General features: G+C 37.4%; 1 protein-coding gene across 11 annotated transcripts in view; it reads right to left on the bottom strand.

The window, feature by feature from the left end:
* Nucleotides 1-13669, bottom strand: part of LOC126284608 (rabphilin-3A-like) — a 971947-nt gene that overhangs the window by 47373 nt on the left and 910905 nt on the right. For all 11 annotated transcript variants that reach the window (XM_049983667.1, XM_049983659.1, XM_049983658.1 and 8 more), the window contains one exon: nt 6894-7003. In XM_049983667.1, the coding sequence (XP_049839624.1) occupies nt 6894-7003 (110 nt within the window). The remainder of the gene's footprint in view (nt 1-6893; nt 7004-13669) is intronic.

Below are 13669 nucleotides of genomic sequence, written 5' to 3'. Positions count from 1 at the left end.
ACTGAAGAGTAACAGGAGAACTAGGGCACAGGGGAACAGGATATGAATACTGTATTAGAGAAAGCTGAGCTAGGTGAAAGAAAGGTTAATGCATAGTGATTGAAAGTTGGCACACATGAACACTAAACAAATGTATATTTGACATTATGATTTTGATCTCCATTGTTATGATGATCAGTATTTCCACCAGTGTGTGTGGTCTGTTTTTATAGTGCCTACCTTGAGGTAGGCTCACAGGAAGAAATCTGTAGATGTTGACGCAGGAAGCGTAATTCTTTAGAAATGATTTGATCACAAAAAAAAAAAAAAAAAGCTTAAGGAATGAATTTTTGCATTAGATGTGTGATAGGTGGCAACAGCATGCTGCAACCAACAGTAATATTCATCTGCCTCAAGAAGTGAAATAAAATATGTAATGCCTTGGTACATCACACTGTTGACTGCAGATTCAAGAAACTTCAGTGACACTCCAATTTTCACTGGGCAAGATGTTTTCATGAAAGATATGATTTTCAGCTGACCAAACCCTTATGTTTTTACTCCTCATGTATTCACTGAGATGAAGCCATGCCTTATCAATGAAGAATACATTGTCCGCTTCTGTGTGTCCATGTACGTCATCATATGATGAAAACGAAGTACAGTAAACTATACACTTTTTTAACTGGCTCCTTCAGTTCTTGGCTATTAAAATCATGATATGCAGGAAATTTTATCTTCTGCATTACTTTCTAACCATTATCAAACAAAATCTGAGACTGGATACATAAGCTCCTCAAGCTTTTTCAAGCCAATCGCATCACTACATCCCTCACCACAGCCAGCTTAGCGTCTGTCAAAATAGCCAGTCTCCCAGTCCCATCTGTAACTGACTGATGTTCCCAGGTGTGGGTGATTGATGTTGTTATTGTTGATTTATTTGGCACTGTGACATCTGGATATATCCTACAAAATACACTGCCAGAAAAAAAATAGTGTACCCTTTTAGATGTTTCCAATTCACTCAAGATTTATTGTTGCAACAGTGCATATGGAGTACATGAAAGTATTACATTTACAGATCAATAGCACAAGTAGTTCTGTGGTACTAGGTATCAATCCATGCTGAAACACCCCTGTTAGTATGTGGTGTAGCCTCCACAGGTGGCAATGCAAGTGCTGACACTGCTGTCCAGTCAAATGTACAGATGGTGAATACTGTCCTGGGATGCATTTAATCACACCTGCTTGACATTTTTATGTAGTTTTGTAAAAGTTGTTAATTGACAAGTCACACAAGTCACTTCTCGTCCCATCATACCACACATGTGCTTGATTGGAGACAAGTCCAGAGATTATGATGACCAGGGAAGTTGCTGCATATCTTGCAGAGCTCATTGAATTTCACAGACAGTCTGTGCGTGAGCATTATCCTGTTGGAACAACAAACCAAATTCCCATTGCAATAATGGCAAAATAACGTGTCTAACATCATGCATGTATGAAGTGCTGGATGGCATCCTTTCAGAAACACCAAACGTGAAGAAGAGTAGTAGACCATAAGCCTGGGTCTACATCATATGCACAGACAACTATCAGTTGAGTGTAGGCAGAAACTGTTTTCATTGCTAAAGATCATAGCACACCATTCCATTTTCCATGTGATCCTGTGATGGTGCCAGTCGAGCCATGCATGTCAATGCTGTGATGTGACTTGAAGGTGGACTAGAGGTGTGCAAGCCCATAGTCTCACTATTGATACATCTAGCTCACAATTCCTCTTATCTGTGCTGTGGTAGCTGTATGATCTTCCACTGTAGTCCTTACAATGTGACAATCCTGGGGGGTGTCTGTGCTGTGTGGACATCCAGAATCTCATCTACAGGTGTGAGGATGTGAATACGATACAAGCATCATTGCACGATGACAAAGTTCTACAAAAGAACCATCCTACCTCTCGGAAGGCCACAGTTTGATCCCTTTGAAATTCACTAAGTTGCTTGGTTCACACATTTGCACCACACCAAGCCTTCTGGCTGCGAGTGCTCCGTATTAAAGGGTAGACACAGATGGCACTCTGGTGGCCATGCCACTATGCTATCTGTTGGTGAATGACATTGAAACCATTGTCAGTATATTTATTATCCACCAGCTGGGATATGCTGCCATCAGATCAAAATCGACAACTTCTTTCTGGATGTATTGATTATTTTTCTGGCAATGAAGATATATACAACATGAACATGCCAATGTCTGGTTGAATACAGTTCAACAGTTAAAAGTCATTGCTCTTGGGAATACAACATGTTTACCAAGCTATGAACTGTGCAATATTACAGGCATCAAGCCTCCTGTACCGTTATTGGCATCTTCATTTGTTGTCAGTAATACCTGTGGTGCTATCTTGTAATGGCTGATTGACTGAATGAATGAATGCAGTGCCACCCTGTCTTTCTGACGTATTAATTTTAATGTGCATGACTTCTCAGTTGCACTGTAAATTTACACGAGATTAGCGGAGGGATATTTACACATTCATCTATATATACATCTATACTCTGCAAACCACTGTATAGTACAGGGCAGAGGATGTGTCCCATTGTACCGGTTATTAGGGTTTCTTCCAGTTCCATTCACTTATGTAGAACAGGAAGAACGATAGTTTAAATGCCTTTGTATGTGCTGTAATTAATCTAAAATCATCCTCCTGCCCCCCATGTGAATGATACATAGGGAGTTGTAGTATATTCCTAGAGTCATTAGTTAAAGCTGATTATTGAAACTCTGTAAGCAGGCTTTCTTGGAAAAGTTTACATATCTTCAAGAGTCTACCAGTTCAATTTCTTCAGCAGCTCAGTGACTGTCTCCCACAGATCAAACAAACATGTGACCGACCGTTCATGCTGTTCTTCCCTGTATGTGTCCAATATCCACTGTTGGCTGTATTTGGTACAGACTCCACCCACCTGGGCAATATTCTAAAATGGGTCACACAAGTGATTTGCAAGCAATATACTTTGTAGACTGATTGTATTTTCCGGTAATCTACCAATGAAACAAAGCCTACCACCTGCTTTACTCATAACTGCGCCTTTGTGATAATTCCATTTCACACCCCCACAAAGTGTTACACCCAGGTATTTGTATGAGTTAGCTGATTACAACATCAACTATTTTGCATTTCTGAACATTTAAAGCAAGTCATCAATCTTTGCATCACTTTGAAATCTTATCAAGATCTAACTGAATATTTATGCAATTTCTTTCATTATAGATAACTGTACCACTTGCAACAATTCTGATGTTACTATTAATATCGTCCACAAGATCAAACATATAAAACATGAACAGCAAGGGGCCCAACACATTTTCCCATGGTACATCAGACGTTAGTTCTACATCTGACAATGACTCTCCATCCTAGATAATCTGCTGCATCCTCCCTACCAAAAAAATCCTCAGTCCAGTCACACATTTCACTTGATACACCATATGACCAAGCGAGTTGGCGCAGTGGTTAGGACACTGGACTCACATTCAGGAGGATGATAGTTCAATCCCGCCTCCGGCCATCCTGATTTAGGTTTTCCGTGATTTTCCTAAATCATTCCAGGCAAATGCCAGGATGGTTCCGTTGAAAGGGCATGGCCGACTTCCTTTCCCATCCTTCCCTAATCCGATGAGACCGATGACCTCGCAGTTTTGTCTCTTCCCCCAAACAACCCAACCCACACCATATGATTGTACTTTTGACAACGAGTGCTGCTATGGTACTGAGTCAAATGATTTTCAGAAATCAAGGAATGTTGCATCTACCTGACTGTGTTGATCAAAACTTCCAGTAAGCCATGTGAGAAAAGTGTCAGTTGGATTTCACATGATTGATGTTTTTAGAATCCATGCTGGATGGCATGGAGGAGGTCATTCTTTTCAAGATACGTTATTGAGGTTGTACTCAGAATGTGTTCTAAAATTCAACAACAAATTGTTGTCATGGGTATTGGACAGTGTTTTGTGGATCACTTTTACTACCCTATTTGGAAATATGTGTGACTTGTGTTTTCTTCCAACTACTGGGCACACCTTTTTGTTCAAGGGATCTATGCTAGGTTGTAGCTATAAAAGGGGCTAACTCAGCCACAGATTCAGTATAGAATCTGATAGGGGGTCCATTGGGCCCTGGAGCTTTATTCCATTTGAACCATCTCAGCTGTTTGCCAACACCACTGACACTACTATAGATTTCACTCATCTTTTCAGTGGTGTGAGGATTAAACTGGCACAATTCTCCTAGGTTTTCCTTTGAAAACAAACATTTGAAATAGAGTTAAGCATTTCAGCTTTTGATTTGCTACCCTCAATTTCAGTACCCACCTCATTCACTAGGGACTGGATACTAACTCTGGTGCCACTAACAGCCTTTACATACAACTGGAATTTCTTTGGGTTTTGTGAAAGATTATTTGACAGTATTCTGCTACAGCAGTCATTGGAGGCTTCATAGGTTGCTGTCTTGACAGCCAAACACATTTCATTCAGCTTCTCTCTATCTATAGACCTATGGTTTGTTTTACACCTATTGTGCAGTAATCTCTGTTTCTTCCAAAGTTTCTTTGCAGTGACTGTATACCATGGAAGATCCGTCAGACTATGAACAGTTCTATTGCGTACACGCGTACCCTGTGCATGGTGATTATTCTTTTAACTTGAGCCATAGTCCCTGTACATGCTCCTGCCTTGTTCTGGAATTTTCAAGTTCCTCATTCAGATATGGCACGACTGCCTTTTTAATCTAATTTACTGAACATGTGTACCTTTCTACTTGTTTTAATTTCCTTTATACTTTGGTAATTATTGTCACTACAACTGTGCCATGGTCACTTATACCAGTTTCAATGTGGACATCCTCAAAGAGGTCATGTCTGTTTGTTGCCATTAGATCCATTATATTGCCACAATGAGTGGGGTTCTGAATTACCTATTCTAGGTAGTTTGCAGAGAAGGAGTTTATAATGTTTCAGGGGTGTTTTGCCACACCCACCACTAACAAAACTATAATTTTTCTAGTGGATTGTTGGGTGATTAAATTCTCCACTGATGATTACAATATGATTGGGGGACTTATATACAAGTCAACTGAGGTTTTCACGAAAGTTTTCAGTTACATCAGGAGTTGGGTCTGGTGGGTGACAGAAGGATCCAGTTTCCATTTTATACCCACCCCTGATACTGAAACTTACCCAAATAATCTTGTATCCAGCTTAAATTTCTACCTTTGTTGAATTTCTTGTCTACTGCGACAAATACACCATCCCCTATTCCCCATTAGCATGTTCTTTCGATATATCCTTTCATCATATTCCATTGGCCCAAAATGAATGAATTTCATCAAGGATATACAAGGAGTCAATTATCCACCAATACAAGAGAAACAGCTATTAGAAATTAAATCAGTGCTCTGTATTAACAATAAAAAAACTTCCATCTTTGTAAAATTGCCCCACTCTCATGAGTGAGTCACTAATCTGTGCATTATCACATTTAAAAGGACACTTAATTCATGTTTTATCATCCACTTTAAGTGTATCATAATTTTCTCACTAGCGTCAGAGGCATTCTAAGTGATGTACCTTTTGTTATCCTCAATTGTATAACTGAGGCTGCTCTGCAAATTGTTATTCAGTGAAACTAATTTTTTTACCCTGATTTTTCCTAAATTGCATTTAAGAAAGCAGATCCTAAATTTCCCTTAAAATACTACTTATGTTTTAATTATTTGACAAATAGTTATTAATCTGTGACATCTGTCAAGTGATAAGACATTCTTGATCTTTTTAACAGAGGAACTAAAGATCTGCTTACTTATAAACCTAGGTGGGAAGGCAGGGGGAAAATTTTGAAAGCCTACGAGCTACTTTACATTCCCACTGACAATTTTCCCTCTTCCCTGGAGTGAGCAGTACAAATTCAATTTAATCAGTGAATTGAATGTGTATATTTGTTATGCACAATGCCTTTTAATTCCAATAATACACAATTATTTTTTATATTAAAAACAAAGATTCCAAGAGTTACCAAGTGGGAAAGCGCCCGTAGATAGGCACAATAAATAAAACACACAAACACACACACCGAATTTCTAGCTTTCGTGACCGATGGTTGCTTCTTCAGGAAAGAGGGAAGGAGAGGGAAAGACAAAAGGATGTGGGTTTTAAGGGAGAGGGTAAGGACTCGTTCCAATCCCGGGAGCAGAAAGACTTACCTTAGGGGGAAAAAAGGGCAGGTGTACACTCGGGCACACACACACACATATCCATCCGCACATGTGTGTGCGCGAGTGTACACCTGTCCTTTTTTCCCCCTAAGGTAAGTCTTTCCGCTCCCGGGATTGGAACGACTCCTTACCCTCTCCCTTAAAACCCGCATCCTTTCGTCTTTCCCTGTCCTTCCCTCTTTCCTGAAGAAGCAACCATCGGTTGTGAAAGCTGGAAATTCTGTGTGTGTGTTTGTGTGTTTTATTTATTGTGCCTATCTACCGGCACTTTCCCGCTTGGTAAGTCTTGGAATCTTTGTTTTTAATATATTTTTCCCATGTGGAAGTTTCTTTCTATTTTATTTACATCACAATTATTTTTTTATATTTTCACATTATGCAACTTTGGAAAAAGGGAGGGTTGTAAATTTGCAGAACCCATCACTGACATATTTTACCTTTAAGTGTTTGTGCCATTAGATACTCCAATGGTATAGTCCAAGTTTTTTTATGTAAAACTAACCATTACTATGGGTTGCCCCCCATTCCCATGGGAGTGAAAAGTTCATAAGCAGCAAGGGTATATTTTTATTTTTGCCATACTGTAAGTCCTTTATCTTAACTTATTAATTTTTCACTCTTATAACCAGCCAGTACATACCAGAAACTGTTTCTCCAGTGGAACATTAAAATGCTTCATTTGCTGCATCTTAAGGCAAGATAGAGGAATATGGGCTTCTCCAATGAAGTCATTGCCATACTTGTCATCATCTGAAAGTGAATAATGTTATATCTGTTAACAATTTACAATGATTAAAAGACGTGATGCAATGTGATTTTACATCTAACAAGTAGAAACTGCAAGATGCCTTACTTTTTCACTTGCTGTGGAAGAGGTAAGTTAGAAATTAATCATATTGTAAAGTTGAAGACTTCATTTATGGATACAGTAAACCTGAATGAGAAAAGAAAAGCTGTCACTTGCAGCTGAATGTGTAAAAGAGTACTTACATTAGGAATACAGAGATACCATGCTGTAAAGATAATCTAGTTTAAGAGTCAAACAATCTACTTAATTCCCATGGAGTAAAATCTTATTCACTAGTAGATTCATTCCTGTTTTATCTATGTTGAGCACTTTTAGTTTTAGTCATTGATTTCACATACTTTTTACCTGCTTTGTACATAATATGTTCACTAAAAATATGTAAGATGAAACAGAGAGATAGAGAATGAGGTTGAGGAGGAGGTGAGAAGGAAACAGGAAAATTTCGAGCTTTCTGCATATTGCAGTCAACATGAAGGGTGTAAGGAAAGAAAATTTCAGGAAGTACTATATTTTGCAGTAATGGACTGAAGAAAAAGATGATAATTTCATCCACAGACCGAGGAAAGTTTTCTTACAGGAGCAGCAATTATGTTTTGAAGAGCATGGAAAGTCAAACAAAATGGAAAAGAGCCTGGAAAGAAATGAAGTGTGGAGGAAAAAAGAAGCAAAAACAGAAAAGTGAAAAATGTAATGCAAGTTGCAGACAGGCATGATGAAAAACAATGCTAGAAATATTCAGCTTTAGTAGCTTTGCATCTGGAGATGGCAGTGTCATGTGTGTGCAATTGTGCTTGTACGAGTTTTCTGTGTCTGATGAAGAACTTAGTCAAAGAGCTGAATATTTCTGGTGCTCTTCTTCATTGTTTGCCTCCTCTATGTTGAGAGTAGCAATCTATCCCTTACATATTGTTGTTATTCCATCATGGACTTTCCATTGTTAGATATGTGGGGAAAAATCTAAGAATTATTCAAAGGAAAGCTGTGTGCTATAGTCAAGTAAGGTAGCATTGTGAGGAAAACATGTGCTAAAGTAAAAGGCACTGATCAGCTGATCAGTGCCTCTTTTTTCTTTTTTTCTTTTTAGTGTTCTCTGAGCAGATTTGCTGTACCTTTCGAAAAATGTGATAGTGTAAATTGGAAGTTCAGTGTAAATTTTAAGTTGAGAAATCAGAATAACTCAAAAAATAAGCTTGACATGGAAAAATAAATCCAAAGTTGATTATTTTTGAGGGGGACGTCTGATGGTGCTAAACTTAGCCCTTCCACTCCAGCCCCCTTGGGGTGGGGTAGGTGGCAGTCTTAAAATTTCAAATGGGAACCCCCATTTCTTATTGCAGAATCAGATTCTGTGTAAACAACTACGTAAATTTTGTCATAAACATTTGTTTTGATTCTTGGTAGTTGGCGCTGTAATTAAAGAAAATCCATGTTCTCATTTTTGCATGGAAAATGGTTATTGATAAATAAGAAATACTTACTTACTTTGTAAATTTTGATTCACTAAAACTAAAACTGTCCCTCTGTCCCCACAGGGTGGGATTTGAGAGAGAGGAATTAGAGTTTTACAAATGTTGACCCAAATATTAATTTTTTTCTGCAGATTTGGATAAGTTTTGTTTGTTTCATGGCCATGAGGCCACACAACTTTTAATTATCAAACAAATCATCTGACTAGCTAACTAACTAATCAAACACCCTACTTACTAATGAGTGAACTCATTAACTAAAAACATAACTGACTCACGAACCTAATATTTTACTAGATTTGGAGTAATCACTCTTGTTTGTTGAGAAGTGTCTCAACTGGAGTGCTTGCTTAGTTTGAGTCTTTTAGTTTTGGGTGGAAAAACATAGAAAATGACATTCATAAACTTATTGACTTAAATAACATTGTTCACACCTTTATTTTATTTCAGAATATTGGGACTGTTACATTGTTTACATTTTTAGAATTATGTACGATAATCAATATCCCACTCAACCCTGATTGAATATCAATGCTCTTATCCAGCTCTTGCAGATGAGTGGCATAATTTGCCCTTTCTCGTAATAAGACTTTGCTTTAGAAATTATAAGTATTAATGTAATAAACACACTGTATCTTTTACCCGTCTGAGCATTCAGACAGCAATACATCTTTTATAATGATTGCCTTTTGGGCAACTTATGTTTGATTACCTTGTGTAGCTCTATTCGTTGCTTTTACTCGCTACCAATCACGTTTGATGCAGAGTTATTATTACTAGGTGGAATTATGCTGAGCGGGCCGCTCCTCGCTCATAGAAATTCTAACCAAGCCATTCTCAATGCCCCTTATCTTTCCTCTCTTGAGATTAATAGGTGGCCTATGTCATTATAAGTTATCTTTCTGTTGAAGAAAAAATTGAGATGGTGTACATTTATGGAGAAATTTTGATGATGCAGTCGCACTTTATACACAGCATTTTCGTGGCCAAGTACAATCACAGTCCTCTTTTGTTCAAATTATTAAACAATTTATTGTGGAAGGTGGTGTGAACCAGAAAAAAGAACCCATGCAGCTACTATCTGTGGAGTAAAAAATCAAGTGGCAGGCCTAGCTGCTGTTGCTCATAGTCCACATGCGAGCACAAGAGATATATCAAGGCAATCAGGAATTTCAGACATGAGTGTTTGGAAAATCCTGCAGCTCCACATATTTCATCCATAACATGTATCCAGGCATCAGGAACTACATGGCAATGACGTCCAAAACCATCTAACATTTTGTCACTGGGCAGTTCAGCAGATGCAAACAAACCAAAACTTTTTTGCCAGAGTACTTTTTTCCAATGAGGCAACATTCACAAACCATGGCAAAGTTAATTGCCATAACATGCATTACTGGAGTGAACGGAACCCACACTGGATTCAACAGCGACCTTGCTCAGTTAGTGTTTGGTGTGGTATAATTGGTGATAATCTGATCGGTCCATATTTTATCGATGGTAATTTGAATGGCAACAAATACTGAAACCTACTTGAAAATGAACTGCCAGATCCACTTGAAAACCTGAGCACCGAACTTTGACAAAACATGTGGTTTCAACATGATTGTTGACCATCGTATTATTCATTAGTAGCACATGATGTACTAGATTGACTTTACCATGGTCACTGGATTGGCAGGGCAGGTCCTGAGAATTGGCCAGCCAGTTCACTTGACCTTACCTCGCCAGATTTTTTCTTGTCGGGTTATCTAAAAGACATCATTTATCATGAAACACCCACCACTCCCAAAAACATAATGCAAAGAATAAGAGATGCTTGCACTGCAATTACACCAGATGTGTGCAGGGATTTACAGCATGAGTCAATAAATGTATCGAAGTTGGAGGTCACCACTTTGAACATTTGATTTCATACAATGGTGAGATGCAAAGGATTTACAGACAACAAGCAGGCCGAAAGTGAGAGGTGATGGGACTCACTGGAAAGAAGGACCCCAAAATTCATTTACTTGCAAGTATTTGCAAATAGTCTACAATAAAACGAAACCAATTGTTCCTTTTCAGCACCACCAAATCTTAAATGGAAATATGTTCATCTTTAGTTGGCGAGTGGGTTAGAGTTTTCCTCAATTAGTCCTTTACTTTGTTTACTCTGTTAGTTCATGAGTTAACTTGTTAGTAAGTAGGATGTTTGGTTAGTTAATTAACTAGTCAGATGATTTGTTTGGTAATTAAAAGTAGTGTGGCCCTATGACCATGAAACAAACAAAACATATCCGAATTTGCAGAAAAAATTTGTATTTGGGTCAACATTTGTAAAACTGTAATGCCTCTCCCTCAAACCCCACCCTATGGGGAGAGAGAGACAGTTCTAGTTTTAGTGAATCAAAATTTATGAAGTAAATAAGTATTTTTTTTGTCCATAACCATTTTCCACGCAAAAATAAGAACATGGATTTTCTTTAATTACAGTGCCAACTACCAAGAATTAAAACAAATGTTTAAGACAAAATGTACATAGCTTTTTTAATGTAGAATCTGATTCTGCAATAAAAATGAGTGTTCCAATTTGAAATTTTAAAGTTGCCTCTAGCCCCACCCCCAGGGGGCTGGGGTGGCGGGCTAATTTTAGTACCAGCAGATGTCCCCTTTGAAAATAATCAACTCTTGATTCTACACATTTTTTCATGTGAAGCTTATGTTTCGACTTATTCTGGTTTGTCAACTTAAACTTTACACCCTGTATATACAGGGAAAGTATAGTTAACCATGATCACAATGAAATTTTTGAATTGACTCTTGTAACATAGGAGAATGAGACCAAATGTTCTATATCTATTGACACCAGAATACTTGATGCTCATGTTGCATGGTACACTAACACACTGTGATCATGAACTAACTTTGTTTATATGTGTAACTGAGACAATACTGACTGTAATTCACTTGCTATGTTATATTATTTAGCACTCCACAATCAGTTAAATTATGAAGTTAATGGATTACAAAACAAAACAAAAAAAGGTATTGTCAGTATATTTCTAGCATAAAGGCAACATAATCTCAATGCATAAAACCATTCGTTCAATGAGAAGTAGTTTAGACAAGTATGTTGAAAACATGCTAGCATCTTCTGATTCAACAAAATTTTGTAGTACAGTAATTTGTACTCTAATAAATAACATTTTTGATGAGATTAACTTAATGTAATCTCTTATAATATTATCAAGGTGTTAGTAAAACTATGTGCAAGATCAGAACTTTGCAACAAGCCAATACCTTTGTCACTCTGAAATCTAGCAAATTCATAAAATTTTAATTGTAATTTAATATAAACCATGGATAAAACAATGCAGAAACATGTTACACAGTATTGTAAAATTATATAAGGAATGCAGCAAAAGCCACTTAAGAACAACTCTCGGTATATTTTTGTGACTGAACTCTGTACAATTATAATGTGTAAAGTTTTAATTTTTGAATACATCCATATGGAAAATTTCAGGAAAAACTGTGTCTTAGTTACATTATTTAAAATTTGAGCATCATAAATATTCTGATATGCGTGAATCTACAGACAATCAGTTTCAAAATATGGATTTACATTGAGACAGACTAACACTTGCCAACAATAAACAAAAGCTTAAAAAGTAAGTGAAATGTACCCTCAACTCTGCATTTCATTCTGACTACCATTCTATCTCAAGAATATTCTCAGTGAGTGTATAAAGTTATCCCAAAATAATATAGCATCATCAGATGTCAAGAAGAATGTAACAATAGCAATTCCAAAGAAGCCAGACACTCATGGATGTGAGTAGTACCAGTCCATCAGTTGAATGAGGCTTATTTGCAACATACTAACATGAATTATTTACAGACGAATGGAACCATTGGTGGAAGCCAAACTCTGAGAAGAACAGATTGGGTTCTGGGAAAACTGTAGAAACACATGACATTATGTTGACCCTACAACTTATCCTAGGAGATACATTGAAAAAAGGTAAGCCTCTGCTTACATCACTAGTGCCCTTACAGAACACTTTTGACAGTATGGACTGAAATATATTCTTTAAAATTCTGAAGCTTGCAGGGATAAAATACAGGGAGCAAAAACGTATATACAGATAGTACAGAAACCAGACTGCAATAATAAGAGTTGAAGGTCATAAAATGGAGGCACTGGCTGAGAAGAGAGAGAGACAGGATTGTAACATAGCCCCCATTTTATTGTATCTGACTACTGAGCAAGCAGTAAAAGAAATTTTGGAGAAATTTGGAAAGGAACCTAAGTTTAGAGGGAATAAATAAAAATTTTGAAGTTTACTGATGATATTGTAATTCTCTTAAAGATGGCAAAGTACTGAGATGAGCAGTTGAACGGAATGGATGGTATATTGAAGAGAGTTTATAAGATGAACACTAAAAAATAAATTAAATCAGGTGATACTGAAGGAATTTGAGCAGAAAATGAGATACTTAAAGTTACAGATGGCGTTTGCTACTTGGGTATCAAAATAATAGTCATTGGCTGAAGTAAATAGCATACAGGAGGGGTGTTCAATAAGTAATGCAAAACATTTTTTTTCTGAAAGCAGGTTAGTTTCATTCAGGATTCCAATACACCATATTATTCCCCACCCTTTTGGCTACAAAACCCTATTTTTCAACAAAATCGCCATTCAATGTGATGGCTGTATACCACATTACTGAAAGATTCTGTATGCCTGCATAGCACCACTCTATTGTTCGATGTTGGAGCCAATGTCTTGCTGCATCAATAACTTCCTGATATCCACGTACTGCCCCCCATGGAGTGTATCATTCACTGAGACAAACAGATGGAAATCAGAAGGTGCAAGATCCAGGCTGTAGGGTGGATGAGGAAGAATAGTCCAACAAAGTTTTTTGAGCTGCTCTCCAGTGCACAGACTTGTGTGAGGTCTTGCATTGTCTTGGAAAAGGTAAAGTTCATTTGCATTTTTGTGACAATGAAAAAACCAATGTCAATTTTTTAGTTTCCTCGAGATAGAACAGTACACCTCAAAGATGATCATTGCCTCATGAGGGAGAACATAAAACATGTTCAGAGTCCCAGACCATTGCCATTACTCTGCCAGTTGAGGGTGTGGCTTTGAA

The sequence above is a fragment of the Schistocerca gregaria genome, chromosome 8 (assembly GCF_023897955.1).
Source record: "Schistocerca gregaria isolate iqSchGreg1 chromosome 8, iqSchGreg1.2, whole genome shotgun sequence".
Classification (NCBI taxonomy): Eukaryota; Metazoa; Arthropoda; class Insecta; order Orthoptera; family Acrididae; genus Schistocerca; species Schistocerca gregaria.
This window is presented reverse-complemented; position numbering and strand designations above follow the sequence as displayed.